General features: G+C 49.9%; 1 protein-coding gene across 1 annotated transcript in view; it reads left to right on the top strand.

The window, feature by feature from the left end:
• Positions 1-26,094, top strand: part of ANO2 (anoctamin 2) — a 313,668-nt gene that overhangs the window by 43,769 nt on the left and 243,805 nt on the right. Inside the window, exon 4 of the mRNA XM_029205263.1 lies at positions 11,048-11,146. Coding sequence (XP_029061096.1) covers positions 11,048-11,146 — 99 coding nt within the window. The remainder of the gene's footprint in view (positions 1-11,047; positions 11,147-26,094) is intronic.

Raw genomic sequence — 26,094 nt, 5'->3', positions numbered from 1 at the left:
AATTTTTCCTTGGGTGGGACTTCCCAGTACCGTGAAGCATGTTTGGCATCCTTCCCTCCATCCACTAAAGGGTAGTGATGCTACCCGGTCATTGGGGCAAAAAAGCTCCCACCCATTTCCTAAGGGGATGATACAACTCCTGTGGTTTGCATAGCAGAGACACAGAGAACATCTCAGGGCCAAGTAAGGGTGGGCAGGTGGAGCTCTGACCTCCAAAGGTCAACGCGGGTAGCCCCATGCAATATTTGGTCGGAAGAAAGGGTTCTTTGGCCGACAAAAGCTTGTAACTAGGTTGCAGAAGATTTTCCAGCTTCTTTGTACTTGTTCAAAGTCTGCCTCCCTGTATGAGACCTCAGTTACGAAGGGTTAATGACCCCGAGAAGGAGTCGTCCGAGCCGTGCCTTCAAGAAACGTGCTTCCTCTGACCTGGAGGAGGTCACAGCAGCACTGAGAGGCTTCTCCTTTGTTCTGCTGACCATGGCCTAGACCAACCCCAGAGCAGATGGACAGTCACTGCCTGTCTGCTGCACTTCTTGGTCTTGCTAGAAGGTGGGAAGCGTTCCCTACTCCATTGAGAAGGTGAAGGAGGAGGGCGTTCTCTCAGGGTTCCCTGATGAGGGGACTTTCATTATTCTTTATCCTGGCAAAGGTATGATGAATCCAGGGGAGTGCACAGGGCTGACCCATCAAGGTCACTATTGTGAGCTTCACGGGCAACAGCAGCATTGTGGGTGGTGTGTCCAGCACGGGCTGCATCTCAGCCCATCTGCGCTCCACTTCTGCAGCCTCATCCCACTCCTCTTGGTGCCACCCACAGCCTTTTGCACATGGAAATCCCATCACGGTGTTCGAAGTACCGCTCAGGTTCCCTCTCCTCCAGGAAATCCTTTCTGGCTCCTCCAGCCTGGAGTCGGCTCTTCCACGGGTTTCTTCTGTCATTGAGAACTCCTGGTCGCATCGACAGAAAACCCAACTCAACTGGTTCAAGCAACAAAGGAAATTTGTAAGCTCGTGTAATCAGGAAGCCCATACGTAGGCCTGGTGAGGACTAATCTAGCAGCTCAAGTGAGGTTCCCGAGGACCCCCTGTTTCTCCATCTTTCTGCTCAGCCTTTTGCAGGGTCCACTCCATCCTCTACTTACTCAGTGGTCCCTTGGCTGACCCAGGGCTTCCGTCGACTGCCACTCTTCTCCCCAGAGTTCTGGCAGAAAGAGAAAGCTGCTTTGTCCCGAAACCCTAGCCAACATTTCCTCACATCTTATATAGGTTCCGGTTGCATCACAGACATATTCCAGAACTAGTTGTTGTGGCCAGGGGGATGGGTATGCCGATGGGCTCAAGCTAATTGATCTGATTCCTGGAGTTCATGGTGGGGTCAGTTCTACCGAAAACATATGGCTGAGATCCGGGAAGAGCATTTCTCTGGGCGCAAAATCTAGCAATTATTGATGAGTGAAAGGGGAAACGGCCAACAAATGAGCATTGACTAGTCGTCCTGTCCATTTGGACATTAATCACCCCGGTCATGATGTTATTCATCTGTCTTGCGCGTTAGATATCATTTATCTGGTTTTTAAGGAGACTGGGAGCCGCAGGATGGCTTGTATTTCTTCTGCGTGCCCTTAACTCTTAGCATACTGCTGGTCACACAGTTGTTACCCAATAAATACTTGTTGAATTGAAATACGATGGGGTGATTGAATAGTAGGAAACAGTGGAGATATTCCTTAGGGGAGAGGTGAGTCACTGCTCAGACAAGGCAAGGGCACATCTTTTGGAGGGAAGGCGAGGGGAGTTAATGACTGAGAGCATGAAGGTTTTATAGAAGTGTCTTGAGGAGGGAAGACAAGTATCTGAATCAAAACATCACACAAGTTTTGAGTTAGGAGGAATACGAGAGAGATGGGTACTTTGAAAGGTAACGTGATGGGCTTTTAAACTCCTGGAAATGCTTTTCTCTGAGTGGGACATTTATTACACGGGCCGAAGGAATGCAGGTCCGGAAGGAGATACTGGGCATTCCTGCCCAAAGGTTTTGCTGGCTGTTGAATTTAGTGGTGCTCACTGGTGATCCGTAGGGAGACTCTATGATTTATTGTCTAATCTGGGACATTTCTGGTAATACTAAAATGCTGCACTGGATAGAACGATGAGGCAGAAGACATGACCTGGGACTGTCCCAGCCCAGCCAGGACCTGTGAGTCATCTTTGGTCCAGGTCTCTATCAGCGGCCCAGCTAGGCGACCCTCTGCCCCTGCCCGGCAGCTGCCTTTCACCTCTCTGGGCTTTGACATGCTTGCGGTGTCCCGGTGGGGTGAGAGGTTGCTGAGAGCTGCTGTCTGCGGCATCTGACTCCACTTGGGAGATGTCGACTCTCCAAAATAGTTCTCCTGTGACGAATAGGAAAGGCCGGCATTTTCCTCTGGTCTTCCCTCCAGCTTATCTGTGACCTTTCCCCCTCTGTTTGGGGCTGGGCCTCTGTGCCTGGGGCCTGGTCTTGGGAGAGGCGCCGTTCTTTCTGCCAGCATCTTCAGGGCTTATGGATTTTTATCCTCTTCTGTGGTAGAAGTTGGGTCTCTGGCTCCTGGCTTCCGTTCCGCCTGTTACTTCCCACATTCTGAATTCCCAAGGGAAACATTCTCCTTTAACTTCACTTGGGGCTGTTCGGGGAAGCCAGGGACTGTTGCCACGGTGGGCTCAGCCCTGATGTCTCTCAAGTGGGATCCAAGGAGCGTGGTCGCATCCCTGTGGAGGTCGAGGGCATGTGCCCTGTGGTCCAAGGGGCAGCAGGACGCTCTGCACGTTGAGTCCCGGGGCAGAGATTTGGCACTGGCTGCCCTTGACCTTTGCTCTTAAAAAAACCCTTTCATACACAGCTTAGAATTTGCAAACACTTCCCTGTGTATCATCTCATTTGATTCTGTTACCATAGAATCAGTAGTAGCTTTTGAATACCTATTTATTAATTAAAAGCTAACAGTATATAATATATTTTAAATAAATAATATGTTTATGTATTTATAAACGTATTATTTACATAAACATAAACATTTACATACATAAACATTTACATACACATTTACATACACATAAACATTTACATACAAACATAAAATATGTTTATGTAACATAAATAAACACATTTTATATGTTATAAATGACATTTTGTGTGTTATAAATAACACATTTTAACGAAAAGTAATGTTTTTCAAAAGAGAAAAATGGTGAGAAATGTGGCACTGTTTTACATTTTTGCAAGTCTTTATTCCCTAGCCTTATTGAGGTATATTTGATGTATAATAAACTGTACCTATTTAAAATGATCTGATCTGTTGAGCTTGGGCATATGTACAAACCCATGAAGCCATCATCATAATCAAGACAATGAGTATATCTGCCACCCCTGAAAGATTCCACGGGTCCCTCATACAGTCCATCCTTCTCTCCTCCAGGTGGTATTACTATTAATCATTTCAATTATTTTAACATTGCCTGTGAGTTTCAAGAGCTTTGGTGACTCGCCAAAAATGGTATGGCTGGGAAGTGACAGAGCTGGGGCCCAGGACCCAGTCAGTCTTCGAACCCTAATACCCATGGCCTTCCCATGACCAGTCTGTCCCATGACAATGGTGAAGATTTCCCCCGTTTTCTTCCGTGGGTTTTTGAAGTGGAAAGAAGCCCAGGGAACACTTAATCCCACTCTGTTGCTGACTCCCCATGAGGTCCCTGTCCTTCCAGAGTGCTGGGCTGCCCTGGGGGCCCCTGTGGGTCAGGGATTAGGCGGGGAGCTGGCTGTCTCAGCCCTTGGTGTATCGGAGGGTCTGACTCCTTAATTTTTGCTGGGTTCCCTCCTCGCCAGTTTTTCACCTGGGCTTGAGAAGAGGTTTCCTGGGTGCCAACCGTGGGGAGTACAGTGATGTGCGATGCACAGTTTAAAGACTGTGCTACCAGGTCCAGAGGTCATCTCTTCTGGGCGCCTGTCCATGTTGGTAGCACAGGAGGCCATCCCCCACTTCCAGGAACTTTTGGTGACAGCTGTTTCCTTTGACAAAATTATGACAAGAGTGGGTGGCTGAGTTTCCATCGCCTTAGGACCCTGGCTGGGTTGTCCCCAGTCTTTGCTTGGGAAGGAGAAGCCTTTTCTAAAAGAGCAGTCTTGCTACTGGTATTTTTTGGGGGGGCGGGGGTGGTCCCTGGGGCAGGGTCCGGTGGGCCTTTGGTCCTGCCCTCCGTCTTTGCTGATCACTCAGCCATCCTCCCCTTGGCCTGGGGAGGAGAGGGTTGGAGAGGAGGGTCATCTGGGGCCTCCCGGGAAAGCAGGTTTTCACCTTTTCCTCCTCCAGTTCTTCCCTGCACTTAGTTCCAAGCCACTGTGTCTCTGGGTGGCCCAGGCAGACCCTGCTCCCGGACCATGGGTTGGAGGTTCCTGAAGGAAGTTAAGACTTTGGTCTTAACGATGGCACAGGTAGACCAGGGTGTTCCTCCATGGGGCCGTTGTGAGGACCTTCTCATTTTCTGCTCTGATTTCCTGCTCTCAGGGCTACACCCCACACTCCTCCTTAGTCTGCCCCGGCCACAGTCTCAGTACCGCCTGGTGTAAGTCCTCCAGCTGCGTGGACGTCAACCTCAGTGATCCGAGAATGTGGGAGCCCCTGCGGTTTCGTCTCACCCTCCCCATGGGACCGCATGCCCTTGTTCCTTGCGGGTCCGAGGTGACCCAGGTTGGTGACATCTGGGAGGCGTCTGCCCGCCTTGGTCCCTCTCCGTCGTCTCCCTGCCCCCGCCCCGCCCCTGGCAGCCCGCTCCGGGCCGCAGTGTGCTACAGCTAGTGTTCTCACGGCAGGCTGGGCCCAGAGCGCACGCAGGCGTCCAGGGTCAGCATCGGGCTGGCTTGGCCGGGCTGCGGGGAAGGAGGCTTGTGGAGTATCGGGTTCCAGCGTTTGGCGGGGACTGCCTCCCATTCTTTCTCGTCTCTCCGGAGGGGGGACGTGGTCTGGTGAAGCCACATGCGATCTTTGGAAGACAACGAGACGTGAACCATACGGAAAATCTCACCAGGAGTGCGCGGCCTCCGGTCCCTGACAAGGGCTTTGAGCAGTGGCTGCAGCTCTAGGGAGAGGTGTCTGGGAGCGTGGCTCCCCCCACGCCCAGTCCCCTGTCCCCCATCTACTTAATCTCCCGTGTGTGGGGCATAGAACTGCCCTGGACGGGTTGGGAGCCCCCAGAGACACGTGACGCTATCCCTCACAGGCACCATGGCATGGACCTTGATGTCAGGAGACCTGGATTCCATTCCTGGCTCTGCTCCTAACTAGCTGTGTGTCCATAACCCGGCCACTCAGCCTCCTGAGCTCCGAGGTCTTCATCTGCTACTTGAGAAAGTTGTGAAACGTCGCTGGAGGGCTCTTCAACTCCAGCATCCTTTGGCCAAGTCAGTTCCTCTTCAGAAATGCACCGTGGTTGTCAGCTGACCCTGCTTTGAGCCGTCAGCATGGGGGTGTTGAACGGTACGTGGAAGTCTGATGCCTGGAAGGTAAAGAGACCCATGACTTCTACATTTGAAGTGTCCTTTATTCTTCGGAGCATCCCCGACTCTTCTCCTTAAGGCTGCAACACCCTTACGAGCCTATAAGGCAGAGAGGTTCCAGGTACGTCCAGCTCCAGTTCAGTTCAGGCTGTTTTGTGAACACCGGGATGAGCTCATGCTGATGCAGTAGACCTCTAGGGATGGGAGCAGTGCCCTGAAGATGCAGTGAGGACCCCGGGGCTACTGAGAAGAACAGAGACGACCTCCCGTGAGGTTTTTATATAAGGTTCCCGGTCAGGTGGAAACTTGAACAACTTTAGTTGTGGGCATGAGACGAAGATTCAGGAATGACACTTAAGGGTAGCCACTTTTTAGAAATTGGTCACAGGATCTGAACAGAACCAATGAAATCTGTGTGTGTGTATGGAAGTTGTAAGACGTAGTTACTGAGCGTTTACTGTGTGCCAGGTGCACGGTGGCTGCTGGGGACAAAGCAGTCAGCAGGACAGACGCAGCCTTTGTCTGCATGGAGCTTAGGCCTGGCCAGGAAGCAGGCGTTAGACACCCGCTTGCGGTGAGTGCAGGAGTGGTCAGTGCTAGGAAGGAGGGGGATGGGAGCTGCGCAGGTAAGAGGGGGACCACGCGAAACTCGGGGCTCAGGGAAGCCTGCCCCGAGCAGGTTCTGAACTGAGAAGCTGGCTGGACCAGTTGGAAACCAGTGAGAAGGGCTGTGTGTCTGGAGTCCAGGGAGGAGGGCGGGAGGGGCTGGTGCCTTAGAGAACATGCGTGTGATCAGGTCTGCTGTTGGGTCAACTTGAGCGAGGAAGCGAGGAGGGGAGAGACTGGCGGATGAGTTAGGGCATGGGCTCAAGGTGGGGACCTGACTCTGCCTCTTGTGAACTCAGGTTTCTGTTGGTTTACTTAGTGGTGAAGGAAACCAGCTGACACACCTTGAAAGATGCTGAAAGAGCTGAGAGTCAGGCGATGGTTGAGGACTATCATCTCCTCTGACCAGAGCACTGACAGCCTCCTCTTGGGTGCTTCCTCCTGATACCCAGGAACCGGAGAAACAGAATTTGTAGGGTTTTATGAACATGGAATCATGGGGAAAAGAGGTATGTAGTTTTGTGAGATGTTTCAGTTGAGCTGGAGGGACATTCCTGCCCCATCGTGTATTTCACGTTTGTTAGCCCTGGGGTAGTGCATCCCCAAGATGGAAGGGTTTGTGCTTTCTTAGAGAAACCTTCGTGCACTGGTTCTCCTTTCTCTGACGACCAGAAACAAATTATACGTTTCAGCTCATTTTACATGAGCTTAAATTTTAGTTGCTTGATGAGATTTGGGAGCCCCTCCACTCACTCTGATTACTTAGTTATGAAACCTCTTTTAGGGATGGATTATATGCTCTCATGCCTAATCTCTTATACTTCGTGTTAAATTTTGTGTTGGTTTCGGAAAACAATGCTTTCTGACCGTGTCCTCAAATTCTAGAGATGAATAATACTTGGAACCCATGGTTTCCTTTAGGTCCATGGGACATTTTGAAAATCCTATAGATTAAAAAAAACTTCAAGGCAGTAAACAAACCAAGATTTTAATCTAACAGGAACGGTTTTCCCCAAGTCTTTTCTATCAGTTGCGGGAGTTCTGTGAAGACCTACTTTGTGTCCAGCCTGTGCCAGGTGCTTGAGGGACACAAACGAAGTGACAGGTACTGTCAAGAAGCCGCCATTTTAGTTGAGTAGAGCGAATCCCCATCATTGCAGCGGCCGACATCTACTGACGAAGAAACCGAGGCTCCCTTCGTTAAGTGACTTGCCCGATGTCCTACAGCTGTAAAATCCAGGATTCAGATCCTAATCTATTTGAATCCAAATCCCAAGCTCTTTCTGTTCCCCTCCTGTGCCTAAAGGAATCCAAATCCAAGGTAGGATGGAAGTTAGCTGGGCCTGGAGAACAGGACATTTTTTTTTCTTTTTTAGTTCAATTTATGTTAACTTCCAATTTTTCGATGTCTGGGTTAGTAAAAAGAGCTTCTGCATTTGGTGACGGTTCTGCTGAGGGGTTTTCAAGTATTTGTTTGTTTGTTTCTGGGAGACATACATCTCTGTGTTCTTCTTATGAGAAGGTAACAATGTCGCACGGCATGAAAGAAACATGGTGACTAGATGTTAGCGCCAGCACAACTGCATTCCAGCTTTTATTTTCCTTTGAAACAAGTTCCGTTTGTGCAGAATGGCGAAGCAGCATGCTTTGCTGGAGGGAACGAATGCCCCGACATTGGGGAAAAATTTTACATCAGTTTAATACACGGTTGGGCTGCAATCGATAGCGCCTCTAAAATCATAGGGGCTAAACAAGGTGGAGTTTTACCTTTCACATAAAAATCCCAGAGACAGCCCAGGGTGGCGGAGGCACTCCATAGAGTCAGGACCCAACGTCTGTCTTGGTACTTTTCTGGCCTTGACTCTGACCTCGAGGTCTAAGACACTTGTATTCGTGTGTCAGGCTGCAGATCCAGGGGTAGGGAAGAGGATGAAGGGGCAGAAGTAGGCCCCCGCACTTGCATCTTTGCGGGGGCCTACCAGGAGCTGCTTCACCCCTCCACCTGTACCACATAGGCCAGGAATGAGTGTCACGGTGACACCTAACTTCAAGTGGGATGCAGTCTTCATTCCGGAAGGCCGTATGCTTAGTTAAAAAATAAAAGGAGAATGGCTCTCAGGGGACAGCTAGCAGTCTGCCACCACGGCCACGGGTGGACCCTGGCCCTCCCAACCCCTTTTTCAAGCACCTGCAGCCACTTCATGGACATGTACACGCTTGAGGCACCACTTCCAGATAAAGTTAACAAAAAAGGGGTTCATCACAATTTAAAAACAAAGATGAAACCAAATATTTAAAAATCAGTAATAGTCACGATTTCATCTTAGTGAGAGGGATGGTACTGTCTCCCATCTTTCACTGAAAACATCATTTCTGGGGCCATGATGGAGAGCTGGGACTTCAGGTCAGCTTCACAGATGGTTTCTTTTCTTCCTCTTTCTTTTCGCTAAATTAGAAAAGCTAAAATTACCGTTAGAAGTAGCAGCAAGTGACTGATGACTCCGTCTAGTGGTCCTGGTATTGTGGCCGTAGGTGGACAGAGGGATTGGGGCAATTTCCCAGTGAAAGCCGCTTCCAGGGTTTTGTCGGAACTATGTCCCCTTGGGAGCTTGAAGGCTCAGTGTTTCATCTTAGGACTGCCTCTTAGATTCCTCCCATCCTTTGATTCAATTTTAGTCTAAAAGGCATGTCTTTAAGTTCTGTTGCAGCCCTCGGATGTGGTTTTTAACTATGCACAGTAAGTGTCCTGTCTGTCTTTGGGATGAGAGGAGAAAACCACCAGGTAGAGCATAGACTGCCTGGATTCGAATACTTTTCAAAATCATACTACGTGTGTAACTTTGGACAAATTATTTGAATTTTCCCTGCCTCGATTTCCTGAACAATAAAGTGGAGAGTGATAGTACCTGTGACTATAGTACGAGCCAAAACACACAACCTCCCTGCCCTGTCCGGGCGCACGATTCATACTCAGTGCAGATGCGCCACAGTGATGGGTATTGTTTTCAGGTATTTGTCAACTCTAGACCATCCGAGACTTTCAGACCACCGTTCAGCCTTCCTGCGAAATGCTGGTTTCTTCTTCATTCTTCTCCCCAAAAGCCAGGAGCTTTCATCCCCGAAGTGGGGGGAGCTTCCGGACGTCTGAATTATTGAAGACATGGTAGAGTGCCTTCAGAATCAGAGAGACAGTCTTCACTTGCATTACGAGCACCATAAAATGTCTTTTTATCTTATTCCTCGTCTCAAAAACCCGCGTGAGCCCCATTGTAGACAGTGCACTTTGGTGGGGAAAGCAGTCTTCTCCCTGCTACCTGGTTCTCTGCCTGGCACACGGGGGGATGTGCTCAGATGCCTCCACTGGCATCTTCAATGCTAAACTGAGACCGAGGGCGCATCGACGGAGACCAGCTGGTCTTTGCAGATGACTTCGCAGAGGACTGTCACTGCTTTTCTGTGAGCAGCGTCACTCTTGCTGCGTGCAGGGTTGGGGCCTCCTCAGTCCTGGCCTCCGTACAGCCTGCTTCACGAGATGCACAGGAAGCCAGCAAACCCGCCTTTCCCCCTGTAGTGTGGTCTGCGGGGGGCGAATGCAACAAGAAACTGAGAGCGCATCTCTCTGAAGGGCACACTCACTAGGACCCGGCGCCCACTCCGCCCTCAGCAGCTGTATCCTAATTGTCAGTGGCACTCGGGCCTGCATCACATGGGTTTCTGTGACTCCCAGCATTCGTCGGATGAGGGATTTTGCTATTGGCTTGTTCTGCTTCCTTTGTGAACACAGTGTTTGTAACTCATTTTGCAGGTAGTTTCAGAAGCTTCACGCCAATAATGGGGCTCTTGCCCATTTTTCCTGCTTGTTTTGGTCTTTTTTCATTTAGTGACAAAATGAATTAAAGTGTTTTTTTTTTTTTTCCTTTGTGTGCTTGTTCTGAAAAAAAATTGAGGTTTTCCTTGAAGGTGAGAAGAAACTGATGGCTTCATGTTGTCATCTGACCAGTTTTTATAGCATATCCTGTGCCCCGGGCCAGATGAGTTGCTGAGTCAATGCAACCTAATTTTCAGATATTCATCGCTGTGTTTCCTTTCCTTACTTTCCATTTTTGGGTGAAATCAGTGCGCTCACAGAATGACTTGTCCTGGGACCTAGATTCATAGCTGTATTCACACGGAGCCCTGCCCAAGATTTATGTTTATGATATTATACCGAGTTGTGCCATTTACATGATTAGTTATGTCATTACTTTTAGGCTCAGATGATCCACTTTTGTGATTTGGGCTATGACACAGCGAAATAGTAGAACAAAAATACAAACTTAACAATGAAAATATCTGTGTGGAGACAGGTTCCAGACTGTTCACTGAATCCAGCAGAGGTAAACTGACTAACTGCTGTAGTTACAGTACAGTATAAAATAGGTGATGAGAATATACCGTTCAGCACAGGGAATTATACCCATTATCCCCATTATCCTGTAATAACCGATACTGGAATATAATCTACGTAAGTACCGAATCGCTATGCTGTGTACCTGAAGCTAACACAATATTATAAATCAGTTATACTTCAATAAAAAAAAAGCGTTAATGGGATTTCTGTGAAAATTATAATTGCTTGCATTGCAAATCTCTGAACACAATTGTTTTAACTCCCCTTTTCCTCTGAAGTCACCAAAGCTCCAGGGAGCACACTTTGGGAACCTTTCCCTACTCTGGATGAGAGCATTTCTAGACCAGAAGTGGTGAATGGGGTATGGGTGGGAGGGGGCTGGCCCTGGGTGAGGTATAAAGAGAACAAAGAAAGAGAACTGAAGAAATAACAGGTCTGGGCTTCTTGTTTGGGAGAGTTGGGGAATCAGGAATTTAAGCTATGTCTCCTAAGTGTTTCTCTTTCTCCTTCCTCGTCCCTTACAGAGTAAAAGCCAGGGCTCCGTCTTTGTCCGGATCCACGCCCCATGGCAAGTGCTGGCCCGAGAGGCGGAATTCTTGAAGATCAAAGTTCCCACCAAGAAAGTATGAGCATGTTTCTTCTGGGTTTGGGGCCTCCCGAGGGCTGGCTGGATGTGTGAATAGCTTCGGGAACAGGGCCAGGTGGGACCTGGGTTCTGCGGAGTTGGAATCACACTTGTCTCCCTGGGGACGCTAAGTTTGGGACAGCGGAGGAGACGAGGAAGAGATGGGAGGGAAGGGGCTGGGCTTGGGAGATCCTGTCACCTCAGAGCACCGCCAGGATGTGCTCCACGAGAAGCTCACGTTGCCCTGGTCCAGCTCCTTGATTTCTCTGTTGTAGCCCCCTTCTCCCTCCCTCCCAGCATGGCCAGGCATTTCTTTAGAGCGAGCGTAGCAATGAGCGCAGACTAGCGAGCCTTGCCGACTGGGCAGGCAGCCTGTGGGGAGAATAGCGCCAGGCTTGCCACGAAGACACCTCTTCTGGTTGTGACTCTGTCACTAAGTTTGGTGTGACCGTGGGTTTCTGTGAAATGGAAGGTTATTTCTCACTCGGGTTGATCAGAGTCACCTGGGGAAAGTGTCCACAGTGTTCACGCCTGGACCCCACCTGGGGCTTTGATTTAGTTGGCTGGTATGGAATGAGGCTTTAGCATCAGTATTGTGAAAAAAAAAAATCCCCAGGAGGTTTTGATGCCCATCTGGGTTGAGAGCCACACATTCAGATGATTTTTGAGGTCCTTTTCAGCCATTGGAGTCTATGTATAACTTAAAAATTCCCCAAGGAATTCCTGGATGACAGTTCCCTTGCATAAGAAAATCCAGCAAATACCTCCAAAGATAAGAGAAATGTGTCCACAGATTCACTCTTCTTTTTTCTTACTAGGTATTTTAGGAGAAAGGGTGGTTATTGACTTTGATTATTTGAGGCGTCTCTAGAAAGGGCCCTGGAACAGGTGATACTCTAGTTTAACCATAAATGATCTATAGTTGATCTGTCTCTGTCTCTGACACACACACACACACACACACACACACACACACACACACACACACATCCATCAATAGTTTTACTTCCCAAGTGGTGACCTAACTTTGCAGAGATCACGACTTCATCATTCTTACTGCCGTTACCATAAATGTTCACCATCCCCGTCATTAACAGAACTGCATATTTGCTGCTTTCTACACAACCACTATTACCACCCGCCTTCTCTCATCACCATCTCCACTATCAGTAGCATGGTTAGAGAGAGCAGAACCTTTGGATTAGCATCACTGGCTATGTGTACACCATCTTCGCTACAGCAGATCTGTTCTCGTCAAAAATCACTCATCAGATATCGTCATGTGTGATGCTGTATCACGCACCCCTTATTCAAAAAGGATGAATTCTGTGGGTTCTGCTCTTATAGATCTGTTAAGGTGGATAACACACCCGTGGCAGGAGGACAAATGACTATTGAACAATGAACAAGCGTGAGCATGAATATTAGCTACAAACACCTTGCCAGTAAAAGGTACATGTTTGGGGGCCTCACGCCTGAGTGTCTTGGTTTCACGAGGATCACGCTGTGACCTTCTCCCCTTCAGTTGCACTGCTCAGCTCTCTGTCTCCTGGTTTTTGACCCCTCAGTCCCAGCACCGCTGTCCTCAGGTGCAGGCACCGTCTTGGCTCTGGACCTCCACCCCTCCTCTGCTGATGGTGTCCCCGTTTGATGGCCACGTGACCCAAGTCAGCTGTGGATGGAGGCGTCTGCTTCCCTCTGGGGGTGCCCTCACTTAACCAACCTTCCCCTTTTCTTTCTCCTGTCTTCCTTCTGCCTTCAATATATATATATATATATATATATATTTCTTCTCCTTTCTCTGGCTTATATGAATATCTAACGTTCTCTTAATCTCTTCGGTTTGTAACTTGCTTCCTATGTTTTTATCTGTGCTGGCTGATCCTTGGAAAGAAGGTGAGCAAACTTTAATGCCTCTGCTATTGCTTCTCTCCCCAGGACAGTCCTTTTTGCGGGAAATACAGAGATTTAGAGGAAGTGTGCACCCTTCTCCTCTCCGCTCTTTGTCCCTTCTTCTCCTTCGCTGCTCTTCCATCCTTCCTTGCCCTCATGCTCGTCCGTCCCGTCTTCCCTCTCCCTTCCACCTCTCTCCTGATGTCCTGAAGCCGTCTTCTAGCCTCCCTCTCTGTTCTTGGAACATCTGACCACACCTCTCTCTCTGTCACCTCCTCCTCCACCTTATTCACAGTCTCAGTCCCCAAGTAGTGCTGGTCACTCTGGTCTCTGCTTGTCCTTCCATGAGCTCATGCCTGCGGGAGCATAGTTTTCCTTATGTGACACATCTGCCCTCAGAGCTCGTGTGCCCCCATACACTAAGCCTATTGAAACTTACCATCCATCGTTTAGGAAGTACCTGCACTTGGATTTGCAGTTGAGGTGACTAGAACAAGGACGTGTCATGACGCAGCCATCTCTGAGTCGCCTTCCTTCTTTTTCTTTTTTGCATTTCTTTTTTTATCATTTAAATATATTTGACATATAACCTTGTGTAAATTTTAGGTGTACAACATATTAATTTGATACACTCATAGATTGTGATATGATTGCCACTGTAGCCATAACTAGCCTCTCTGTCATGTTACCTAATTATCCTTTTTAGTGGCTGGAATCACTAAATTCCGGACTCTTAGCAACTTTGATGGTTATGATACACTATTGCTGTGTGTGCTCACTCAGCTGTGCATGAGGTCTCTCGGGCTCATTTACTACCTGCTGCAAGTTTGTGCCCTTAAACAGCGTCTGTCCTGTCCCTCCACCCCCATTGCCTGGTAACCACCATTTTCTCCTTGTTTTAACAAGGCTGGCTTTTTAGATTCCACGTGTAAGTGACGTCATACAGTACTTTTCTTCCCTTGACTCACTCACCTGGCGTAACGTGCTCCAGGTCCAGCCATGGTGCTGCAGACGTCAGGGTTTCCTTCTTTCTCGGGGCTGAATGATATTCCATTATATGCATGTGTGTGTGTGTACTTATATATATAATATGATCTTCTTTATGCATTCACCTGTTGTTGGACCCTTCGGTTGTTTCTTCCCCTCCTTCCCTTTTATTTTGGAGGCATAGGGTGGTAGACACTGCATCAGTTGAGTCCTTGGAAGACTGGGCTTCTAGCCTTGGTTCTGCACTCACTTGCTGTGTGATTTGGGGACGTCACCTCATCTTCCGGAGCCTCAGTTTCCTCATCTGTGATGTGGGCATAGTAACAGCTGCCCTGTTTTTCTTAGAAGGTTGTTGTAAGAATCCAGTTCTTGACTAGTGCTATGGAAACACAGGAGTTTATTACCGTGTCTGTGTTCTCAAACATTTATGTGTGTATTCGCAATTCCTAGTTCCCCAGTCACCTTCCCTCCTGACGGAATAGGCAGCCAACACTGATGGAGCTCCCAGAGGAAGGGAGTCTGTGGAGAGACCCTGAAGGGCTCAGAAACCATCAGAGCCCCCAGAGTCTACAGCCAAGGGCACGACAGGAAGAAGGCACACACCCAGACATCCCAGCACGGATGAAATACCGTGTCAAGTAGCAGCCCGTTAGCACAGCCCGGCACAGATTCTGTCTGGGAAAATGCTGGTCCGGGGAGCAAGGCCAGGTGGTGGCGCTGATGAGCACCAGATGTAACGGAAGGAACTTTTCCCCGTAGTGTCTGCAGGCCCCGGACTCCACACAGGTGGACCGTGCTGGCATCCCTGCTCAGCCGCAGGGCCCCAGATCTCCTTTGTACTCACAGACCACAGCGGCTTGTGACTGACCTCCCCGGGGGTGTTGTAACCACGAGAGGAGGATATAACTTGGTATCCCGGGTGGGATGCCAATTCCAGGGGCGGGTTAGACCCAGTTCCTGGGGTGAGAAAGGAGCATGGTGGTGAGGACGAGACGGGGCAGTCTGCAGGGCTAGCACTGAGTCCAGTGGCATTTTCCCCTCTTTTTTAATGGGCTTGGGAAGTGACTACAATGGGAGTAAACCACATTTGCAGACAGCCACGTCCTGGCGGCAGGGGTGGGCGGGGAGGAAGACTGAGGCATGGGGTGGGGTCGGTCAGCATCCTCCAGGCTGGTGGAGGCCGATGGAGGTTTGGATCATAACTCAGTAGGGTCCGGAGAGACCGGGAAGATGGGGAGGAAATCACAACATCAAGATCTCCAACCTGGACGAATCCACAGTAATGCGTCCAGGGACACGGAGTCCTGAGCACAGATATTAACCGTGGGCGGTGGGGGGGGGGGGGAGTCTTGGAAGGAAGCCTTTGTTTTCCAAAAACAACAACAGAAGAGCCAGTATTTTGTGAGGGACACTCGGCATCCTTGCACAGGAAGGGGGCAGGAAGGCCTGGCCTTTGGCCCTGAGCAACCTGGGACGGTTTGAAATGGATGCTTTCTCACCTCTGTTCTTTACCAAGGTGGTCAATATCTATGTTGATTTATCACTGACTTTTTTATATATACGAACGAGCACCCCGCCTCGGGGAGAATTGATGGGGACGAGGTAACAGAGTCTGTTCTGGTCGTATTAACGAAAGCGTGTTCATCCAGCCAGAGTCCACTAATTTCGGAAGAAGGGACATGCCTGGGATGGGTGGAAATCACTTTCGTCCAGTCTGTCAAAGTTTTCGTAGCTTTGTTGATAGAATGATTTATATTACAGGGGTCACGTTTGCTGTTCCCAGGAGCCTGTAAGGACTTTAGCTTACAAGTTCTTCGCATGCATGTAGATGCTGTTCACCTCCAGCCAGTGGTACCTTTGTAGGAACGCAGGCTCAGAGCTCCCCTCATCTCCCAAACAGGAGTAATGAGTGCCGTGGAGGGCTGCCGTAAGGAGAAGTGACCGTGTATTCGGAGGCCTGTCGCAGAGGCGTAGCCTGTCTTACTACTGTTTTCGGTATCGTCATTCGCGTGTGATGTGTGTAGGGCACACGGCTGGCCCGGGTCGGGACTGCTCCTCCCTGCTGCTTCTCTTCCCAGCAGCATCTTCAGTGTTGGGTCCAGTTCCTGAAATCTGCCCAGGCAGCCGGCAGCCCCCAGACGGGGATCGCCATAGAGGCAGGAATAGGTGGCCTCTGGACTGCGTGCTGGAGGACTCCTGTTTCATAGAGCGTGGGTCCTCGGGGCATCGGTAAACATAATGGCTCCATGTGCGAGGTCTGCAGCGCGGTCCCGGGGAAAGCCAACAGGAAGACTGCTCAGGCCCCACGGCACAGAGGCGAGAGCTCGAAGGCGCCTGTTTCAAAGGGTAGAGACAGCCGGTGGGATAAGTGGAGACCTTGCTCTCCCTCCACGAATCTGGGTTATGTGAGTCACATTTCAGACTATTTCCCCAAAAAGGACTTGAGATGGATTACGACCAAAAGCGTAAATACAAATGGATCATTTTGAAAGGGGACAAATAAAAAAGAATCATTAATCTGGGGGGAAGTGGGAAGTGCAGGGGAAATAATGATCATAGAAATAAGAAAATAAGGGTGATGGATGCAAGTGAGACAAATACATCCTGAGCTTCCCGGTAGCCAAGGCAGAAATGACTACGGTTTACGTAACCTGCAGAAATAAGCATCTGTTTGGTAAAAGGAGGCGAACTCTTTCCTGTTGCTAAAGCATAATTTTATGTAAAGGACATGAACAATATAAGGGACATATTTTCAGTAAATATGAGTTTTATATAAGGTGCTGGAATGTTCTTCCTATGGCCATTTCTTAAACCGATTCTGGGCAAAAACTGAGGATGTCGTGTTTAACTGTAGTTCAGGAAAGGTTGTACTACCAAGTTAGGTAGGTAGATTTCTGCTGCGCTAACTCAATTCAGGGATAAAGCTTAGAGCAGGAATGCCATTCAGACTTTAATTCTCTCCGTGGAATCCATGTTTTGAAATATTTGTTTAGCCCACTAAACTGCATTTATTAAGGAATAATTAATCTTCTCATTTCCACGAACTGAAGACGCACAGAACTGCCGTTAGGTATTTTCTGATGCGTGTGAGAAGACCATTGTCACCACGTTGGACTAATATAATCCCAGCTAAAAAGCAGAGAAACGTGACATTTTAGAGTGGCCCCTTAGGAGGAAAACATTAATTCCATTAAGCTTTGTAAATTATTGGACGTTATTCTCAGTAACCTATATTACTGGCTTTCTAGACATTCTGATCTGGTAACCATGACTTTTGCAAAAGTTGCGCGGGAAGACCCTCCCCCAGATTCTGGTGCCCACCCAGCTTCAGGGGCCAGTCAGCCAGGCCAGGACTCGAGCACCTCTGCCTTCTCAGTTATCCAGAGGTGAGGCTTGGATTAGTAAGGTTTCTGTAGAGAAACAGAACTAACAGGATATGTGTATGTACATATATTTTATATATATATATATATATATATATTTATTTATTTATTTATTATGAGGAATTGGCCCAGGAGAATATGCAGGCTGGGAGGTCCCATGGTCTGCTGCTGGCAAAGGTGGAGCCCCAGGAGAGCTGACGATGTAAGTTCCAGTCCAAATGCCAGTAGGCTCGCACCCAAGAAGAGCCAGTGTTTCGGTTTGAATCTGAAGGCAGGGAAAGGCTGATGTCCAGGTCAGCAAGCAGAAGGAGTCCCCTCTTACTTGCAGGAAGGTCAGGCTTTTTATTCTGTTCCTGTCTTCAACTGATTGGATGAGGCCCACCCACATTGCAGAGGGCCGTCTTTTTCATTCAGTCTACCCATTCAGATGGTAATCTCATCGGAAAACACCCTCAAAGACACACCCAAAAGAACGTTCAATCCAATGTCTAGGCATCCCTGTGGCCCAGTCAAGCTGACACGTGAAATTAGCCATTGCAAGGCTTGTACTTTTTAAAATTTAAGTTAATATTTTTTTGGCTGTGTTGGGTCTTCATTGCTGCACGTGGGCTTTCTCTAGTTGCAGTGAGCGGGGGCTACTCTTCTTTCCGGTGCACGGGCTTCTTATTGCATTGCGGTGGCTTCTCTAGTTACAGAGCACGGGCTCCAGGCGCGCAGGCTTCAGTAGTTGTGGCACGAGGGCTCAGTAGTTGTGGCTCGCAGGCTCTAGAGCAGAGGCTCAGTCGTTGTGGCACGCGGGCTTAGTTGCTCTGCAGCATATGGGATCTTCCTGGACCAGGGCTTGAACCTGTGTCCCCTGCATTGGCAGGGGGATTCTTAACCACTGTGCCACCAGGGAAGCCCAAGGCTTGTACTTTTAGGGTCTGTAATCCTCTTTGTAGTGGGTTGAGTAGTGGTGTCCAAAAAAGACATGTCACAGTCCTAAGCCTGGAATTTGTGAATTTGATCTTATTTGGAAAAAGGGTCTTTGCAGATATAATTAGTTAAGGATCTCAAGAAGAGATCATTCTGGACTTAGTGGGGGGACTCAATTCCAGTGACAGGTGTCGTTATAAGAGAGATTTGAGACACACAAACACGGGGGGAGAAGGTCATGTGAAGACAGAGGCAGAGACTGGAGCGATGTGGCCCTGAGCCGAGGAATGCCTGGGGCCATCAAAGGCGGGGAGAGGCAAGGAGGCCTTTTCCCTTAGAGCCTTTGGAGGGAGCACAGCCCTGCCGAAATCTTGATTTCAGACTTGTGGCTTTCACGACTGTGAGGAAGTAGAATTCTGTTGTTTGAAGCCACCCCGTTTGTGGCGGTTTGTTATGGCAGCCGTAGGGAATGATTACGGCGTTCCTCCGGGCAGGAGAACAATAAGTAGACAGGCCTGGACCTGGTTCTCTGACAGGCTTGTTGGCTTGCTCTGCATCCCAAGAATCCACTTTGCATCTTCTAAGATTGCTTGAAATAGGCTTGCTCACTTCTTGGTGCTGGGTTTTGAGGGTGTTTAGAGGAGTCTTTGTACAAGCGTCCTTCTGCATCTCCTTGGATGTCTCACATTCCGTCCTGCTTTGATGAGATTGGAGAGTCTAGGCGAGGCTCAATTTAGCACGGATTGTGGAAGGACACTCACTGTGGCTAAGAAGAGCTGCTTATTCAGTTCAGCAACTGTTTTTCCATTTATAGTTCTGTTTCTAAGGATCATTGTTGGTTTAAGTGAAAACTTCTGCCTTGGTAAGAGGTATCTGTAAATAAGGATGTTAGCATGTTTTAAAGCTTGAAACATTTCATAATTCTTACCTTTGACTTTGAGGAGAAAGGTTCATAAAACCACTCTCGATGAGCAATCAGTGATCAATCAGAACAAAATATCTGAAAATGAGAAATCTTGTAACCATAGATACAAGTTGATAAATAGATAATTAAATGAATTGAGTAAATAGATAATTAAATGAAATGAATTAAATATAGCTAATGCTTCCTATGTGCTGTGTGCTTTGGTAAGAACCTTACGTGCATTATTTGTTTTTATCCTCACAACAGCAGCATGAAGTAGGTACTGTACTAGCTTTAGCCCCATTTTATAGATGAGGAAACTGAGGCTCAGACAGTTTAATAAACTTATCTGAGGTCACACAGCTTCAAGGAGGTAGATCGAGGACTCAAACTCATTTTGTCTGACTCCAAAGCTATGCTCCTACCCTCTCACTTTAGTGAAGAATCTATACCTGGGCTGGAGGTGGCATGGTCTCAAAGTGTATTACTGTAGAATGATAGCCTTTTGTTTAAAAAAATTTCCATGGTCTAACAAACTGTAGAAACACTAATATTAAAATTTATTTGACCAATTAAAAGTTCTAAAAACCCTGCAGTAAAGGAAATGGTTCAGCTTTGTTCAGCCCTTTTCCTGCTGAATGCCTGTTAATATCTTGGGAAACCAGTGGTCTGTAGGATGTACTCTGCAATAATCCTAGGCTGGAGTGAACCAGAGCTGTAGCTGTTCACACTGGTGAGTTGTGGGTGGGACCTCCCCTTGCTGTCACTGCCAGTCCCCAAGCATTTGTTTTTAATAGCAATGGAGCCGAGAGGGTTGGGTTTATATTTGATATCTTTACGGGCTTTTTGGCGCCTGCTCTTTGATTGCCATTTAGATAGGCTGGAAAGAGTGCAGAACACTGTGACTTATCCTTTTTTGTTTTCTGTAATGCTTCTTATCTTCAGAATTCAGAAAAAAATTAATCAGTGCCACCTCCGTGCCGTTGTTTCCCTGCGGAACCTGAGATGGCTCCTGGCCAACTTGCGGACATGCACTCAGGCCTGGCAAGACCGCAGGCCCCGGGCTGTTAGCAGACAGGCCTGACTCAGGGCTCACAGACAGTGATGCCAAAAAATAGGAAAACGTGTAATGGGAAATGAACTTGAATTTTTTTTTTTTTTTGCGGTACGTGGGCCTCTCACTGCTGTGGCCTCTGCTGTTGCGGAGCACAGGCTCTGGACGCGCAGGCTCAGCGGCCATGGCTCACGGGCCCAGCCTCTCCGCGGCACATGGGATCCTCCCGGACCGGGGCACGAACCCACGTCCCCTGCATCGGCAGGCAGACCCTCAACCACTGTGCCACCAGGCAAGCCCTGAACTTGAATTTTTAAAATCAACTTGTTTTTAGGCTCATGGTTGAAAAAAAATTGAAAGAGAAGTGGTGCTTTTCCTTTTGAAAGCCTCAAGTCATGTCCAGCTGAACTGGGGCAGCTCCTGCCAGATGGGCTGGCTGGGACCTGGACCCTGGGCCCTGTGCAGGTGGCGCTGAGAGCAGAGGGCAGTGGATAGAATTTGTCATCCAATGTTGGGCCCTTCTGAGGGTGAGAGAGCTACTAATAATCCCGTCAGGACAGCAGTGGTAAGCCAGCGCTGTGCTGAGTAACTGGGCTCTTCAATAGGAGGTGTGGAAGTGGGTGGCCTGGCTTGGCCGTAGCTGCCTCTGTGGGGGGATGGGAGGGGCCTGCGGGAGGAGAGGGGGAGACAGGAGGAGGAGGCAGTCAGCTTCTGGTACCTGGAGCTCACAGCAGAATTCTTCTTACCCAGGAAGAACTGGCCTCAGTGATGTGCTGGTGCATAACGGCTCTTGAGATCTGACACATTTTCAGAAACTTTGCAGGCTGGTCTTTGCACCATTGATGATTGAAATTGGCCACGGTGGGCGTATTTACACCACGGAAATCAGTGAAGGTTCCAAATCAGCCACTCGACCCTCCACACCCAGGTGGTTGGTAAGCATTTACCAGCTTACAATGGATCAGAGCCCCAAGAATGGCGACAGGGTGCACAGTCAGAGTGCCACCATGGACTAGAGCTGTCCTGTGCGGGGACAGGACGGAACCCGAGGGTGTCGTGTGATCCCTGCCATGGATATTCAAGGGCTACTGGTCGGAGAGGGGCCGCGAATGACAGTGTCTCCGCAGGGCCTCTAAATGGATGCCGTGTCTGTCACCTCTGACACAGAAAGGAACTTCCCAGCACTGCCCACTTCGGCGCTCCGCCCCAGGCACACCGATCCTCCAAGATACCAAGCCTGTTTCCCTCTCAGCGCCTTTTGCTTGCCCCTCCCTCTGCCTGGGGACCTCCAGATAGCGCAGGACGCATTCTCCCACCGCAACGGGGTCTCTGCCTGGACAGACATCCCCGACCGCCCTATGTGAAGCGGACCTCTGTCTCTCTCCATCCCCCTCCGCTTGTTTTTTTCTTTCTAACACTCAGCGCTGCTGGATACTGAGTAGCATATTTGTGATTTGTTTGATTGTCCCTGTCGGCACTACGCTGGAAGCTCCAGGAGGGCAGGGCGGTTTCACCCTGTCGGCAGCACCTAGAACGGGGCCTGGTACAGAGCAAGCACTAAATCAGTATTTGTTAATGAACGAACGAATGGATCACACGCACCAGGCCTGACTCATTGGTGGTGGCTTACTGGAGAGTGATGCCTCAGGGCTGTCTGTAAGGTCGGGGGAGATAGCGCCATGGTACACGTACCATAGCGGCCATCCCTGATCTGGGTCCTTAATAGCCCCTTCAGTTACCAAAAGCATTTAGGAAGAATCTAATTGTACCCGGAATGGCTGTGTATAAGGGGTCCTAGCCCTTTGAAAGGTCACATTTTTCATCCACCCATCCATCCATCCATCCATCCATCCACCCAGTGAATAGTTATTGAGTATCACTATGTCTGAGATACTCTGCAGGTGATGCAGTGGTGACTACAACTGGTCCTGGCCCCATGTGGCTTCTGCGTGGGGAGGATTCAGAAGTCGAGTAGCTGTTGATGAGCTTGGAGGCACCAACAGAAGAAAAAGAGCAGGACAGACAAAGAGCCAACCAGAGGAGACCAGTTTTGATGGGGGCCAGGGTGCAAGAAGGGGCCATCTGAACTGAGACCAGAGGGCTGGCTAGGAGTTTACCAGGTTGGGGGGCAGGTGAGAACCTTCCTGGGCGAGGGAAGGGCATGTCCTCCAGCCCCGAGGTAAGAAAACCCCGGCCTGTGCGGGGAACCGGGAGGAGGCGAGGCCAGTACGCGCGGCGTGGAGACTGCGGTGGGGGGTAGGGCGGGGTGACGGCTGAGCCTCTGGAAGGAGGCAGGAGGCGTGGCTCAAAAGGGGGCTTGTCAGCCATGTAAGTAGTTGGGAGTTCTCCCACATTTTAAAAGTCAGCAAACATTCATTCACGCGTAGAGGACATACTGAAACAGAATTAAAAACCGTTAAGTGAATCCGGAGTCAGACCTCAGAGAATGTGCATTTTGTGACTGTGTCACTGGCTGCATTCGGTGAGGCCGTGGATGGGAAATGGACCCGTAGGCACTGGTGGGGATGGAGGGACTGATGAGCTCCTGTTCTTGGTGCGCCCACAGAGGCTCCTTTGGGCTCCAGTTTGCAGCTGAGCTTAGTGGCTGCTGGTGCTGCTTGCATTTGGATTGGTGGGCGGTTTAACGCTCGCTCACGTGGGTAACTGGGCTTGTGCACGGAGCTCCTCGGATCCGGGTTCGGTGCATGCACGTCTGCGCGCATCCCTCCCTCCGCCTGTCCCGTCAGGCGCCAACGGGGCGTGAGAACGGCGGACCTCTTCTGCTGCACCTTTAGCTTCTCTTCCTCGTAACTTCTTTAGTCCGGAGGCGCCCACCCCCGTCCAGCTTGCAGAGGCACCTTCCACACCCTTTGGCTTCCTGTGTGTCTGAGCCTCTTGAGATGAAAGGTGATGAGCAGGTGATCATCTTCAGGTCAGTCAGCCCTCAGTTGCGCAGTGACCAGAGGTGCAGAGGGACGCGTAGAAACGTTGAAAGGAGAAGACAGTCTGGATTAGTGCCTGTTGGGCCGTGGGGTGTAAGCGGACACACGTGCTCACAGCTGGGCTTGCTCTCCACCTTTACGCCCGGTGCTGCTTTTCCTGCTGACTTTTCCTACGAGTTGCAGAAAGAGGCCCTCTTAGATCACTGCAGATGAGGGACTCATGGATAATCAAGATTATTTTGTTTAGATCACATATGGTTATTCCCTTCCCTTGATGTTTCGGGGAGGGGGTGTCATTGGATCTCCTAGTGTTTGCGTGACATCGGGTATGCTAGTAAAACTTTCTGTGCCTGTTTCTGTACCTGTCAAATGGGGACAGCAGCCTGTATCTGTCCACGATAGACAATCGCTACAGCCTCAGTTCCTTGCATCCTGGCAAGGAACATGATCCCAGCGCAGGAAGGAGACAAATTAGCCCTGGGACCACACTGCCGTGCCCCTCTGGGGGCGAGAGGCTGAGGGGGACGGGGCAAGAAAGGAGAAAAGAAGGCCTTTCGGTAAACCTCTTATTAGCTTGTGACAGCGAGGCCAAAGCGGACTTTTATGAGAACCACATTCGAGCCCTGGAATAAAAAATGAGAGCAACGTACTTTAAAAATTATTTATGATTTTAAGCACATGAAAGGCGTATCGTGTACCCGGGGAGGGCGTAATGGGGAACAGCTGGTGAACATGGGTCTTGCCGTTTCTGAGGATGTTCCTCGTTCTCCACTGTCCAAGAATAACAGTAATAACGATGCTTCCGCTGACTGTATTAACAATACTAAAGAGGATCGGGGCGCCTTCTGTGGACCCTGCGGAACACGGGGGAAGAGCCAGGCTGCTGAACTTGGTGGGGGCTGAGAGGGAGCTCCGGCCTTCCGCCTTCTCGGGGACCACGCAGCCCTTCCAGGGATCAGAGGTTTAAGAAGAGAGCCTGGATAGGGGAGTCAGGAAACCTGCGTTCTGAGGCCTGGTTTCACCACTGACACTGGCAGTTCCCTGCCCCTCTGAGTCTCCGTTTCCCTGTCTGTAACGTAGCGAGGCCGACGCTGCTGGGTGGGCCTGGCTTGCCGAGTCCTCTGGACCCTGGTGACATGGAGCCTGTGGGATTCCAGGGTGAGCGTCCTGCGTGTGGAGGGGTCATCCTCATCGCCATGCTTCTTCAGCTTCTGGCACAATCAACCAGTCACCCCCCAGGCTCAGTACCTGGCACCCAGGAGGTGCCCAGACATGTCTGTGCTGAGAATTAATGTGTCTTTTTCATTAAATGTCTAAAGCCAAAGAAGGTCACACTTGGATGGTACTTTCAAAGCCATTTAGTCAGGTTCTGTCTTTTATGATTTGTGAAGTGGGTCTGGAGCGGGGCTCAGCCTTGGGCTAATTATCCCCCCTGGTGAGTGGACCCCAGGACTCTACCCAACGCCCCTCGAATGGTGAGCTTTCCATCCTGGCCGGTGGGGACAGGGGCTGTTCCCAACCCTTGCAGACGGGTTTTCTCCAGCGTCCGGCAGCTTCCTTGCACCCCGCCGCCCAGTGCTCCAAGAGGACTGCCTGCAGAGTTCTTCATGAAGCTCTCTCCCCTTGGCTGCGCTGTCCTGGGAGCTCTGGTTGCCCTGGTCTCCCCAGACCTACAGCTAAGGCTGCTCAGCCCAGGGAGTGTGTGGGCCTCCACCTGCTTCCCCTTCCTGCCCCTCAGCCCTGGACCTCTCTCTAGGCAGTGAGCTGGAGCGATCCCAGGAGTCACCATTTTCATTTCCTGTCTCTCAGGAACTCGTTACTGCTTAATCAATGGCCAGTATCTTGGAAACTGCTTTCTTAGCCTGTTTGGGCTGCTTTAACAAAACACCACAGACTCGGGAGGCGTGTACACAACAGAACTTCTCACAGTTCTTCTGGAGGCTGGAAGTCTGAGACCAGGGTACCAGCCTGGTTGGGCGAGAGCCCCCTTCCTGGTTCGTAGCTGGTACTTTCTCGCTGTGTCCTCACATGGCGGAAGGGGCTGGGAGCTCTCTGGAGTCTCTTGTATAATGGCACCAATCGCATTCACAGGGGCACCACCCTCGTGACCTGATCACCTCTCCCAAAGGCCCCGCTGTGCAATAGCCACCACGCTGGGCATCAGGATTCAGGATATGAATTTTGCGGGGACACGAACATTCCGACCAGAGCAACCATTATTTCATGTTTTTTTTTTTTCCTCTGGGTATTTTGGTTGGTTCAGGTAGGGTAAATCTGGTCCCTGTTACTCCATCCTAGTGGGAAGTGGAAGTTCCCCAATTCTCTCTTTAGAGATGAAGAATCTGAGAGGGAGAGCCACTTGCCCAGAGTCATACAGCTCGTTAGCGTCAGCAAGGACCAGGACCCAGGTCATTCGCTCCGTAGACATTAGTGTGCCCCTCCCGTGTGCACAGGGCATGCTCCCTGCTCCCCCAGATGCCCACCGTCTGTTGGGGAGACAGACGCGTGAACCACAAGTTAGAGATGAGTGTGGCAAACGTTATGACACAGGTATGCGTTCACAGGATGCTAAGGAAGCATGGCAGCAGGCGAGTGGCTAAGGAGGGTTTCCTGGGAAAGCTGGTACTTGAGCCCAGTGGAGGAGAAGGAGGGTAATTCAGGTGGAGAGGGAGGGGAGAAGTTCCAGGAATAGGTACGACACGTGCCAAGGCACAGAGGCAGGAAGCAGGTCCTTTGTCCTCCAAGCTTAGCATCCGCGGTAGCGTGCATGGGGCCGCCTGCCACGTTTGACTGTGGGCATGGGCCGTTGCGTCTGCCCGGGTGTGTGTGTAGGGCCTCCATCAGGGCTGGGGGGTGGAGGTCGCCTTG

This window comes from Monodon monoceros, unplaced genomic scaffold, assembly GCF_005190385.1.
Source record: "Monodon monoceros isolate NGI ecotype Baffin Bay Population unplaced genomic scaffold, NGI_Narwhal_1 Super_Scaffold_6, whole genome shotgun sequence".
In the NCBI taxonomy this organism is placed as follows: Eukaryota; Metazoa; Chordata; class Mammalia; order Artiodactyla; family Monodontidae; genus Monodon; species Monodon monoceros.
The sequence above is the reverse complement of the archived record's forward strand: the minus strand, read 5'-3'. Positions and strand labels throughout refer to the sequence as shown.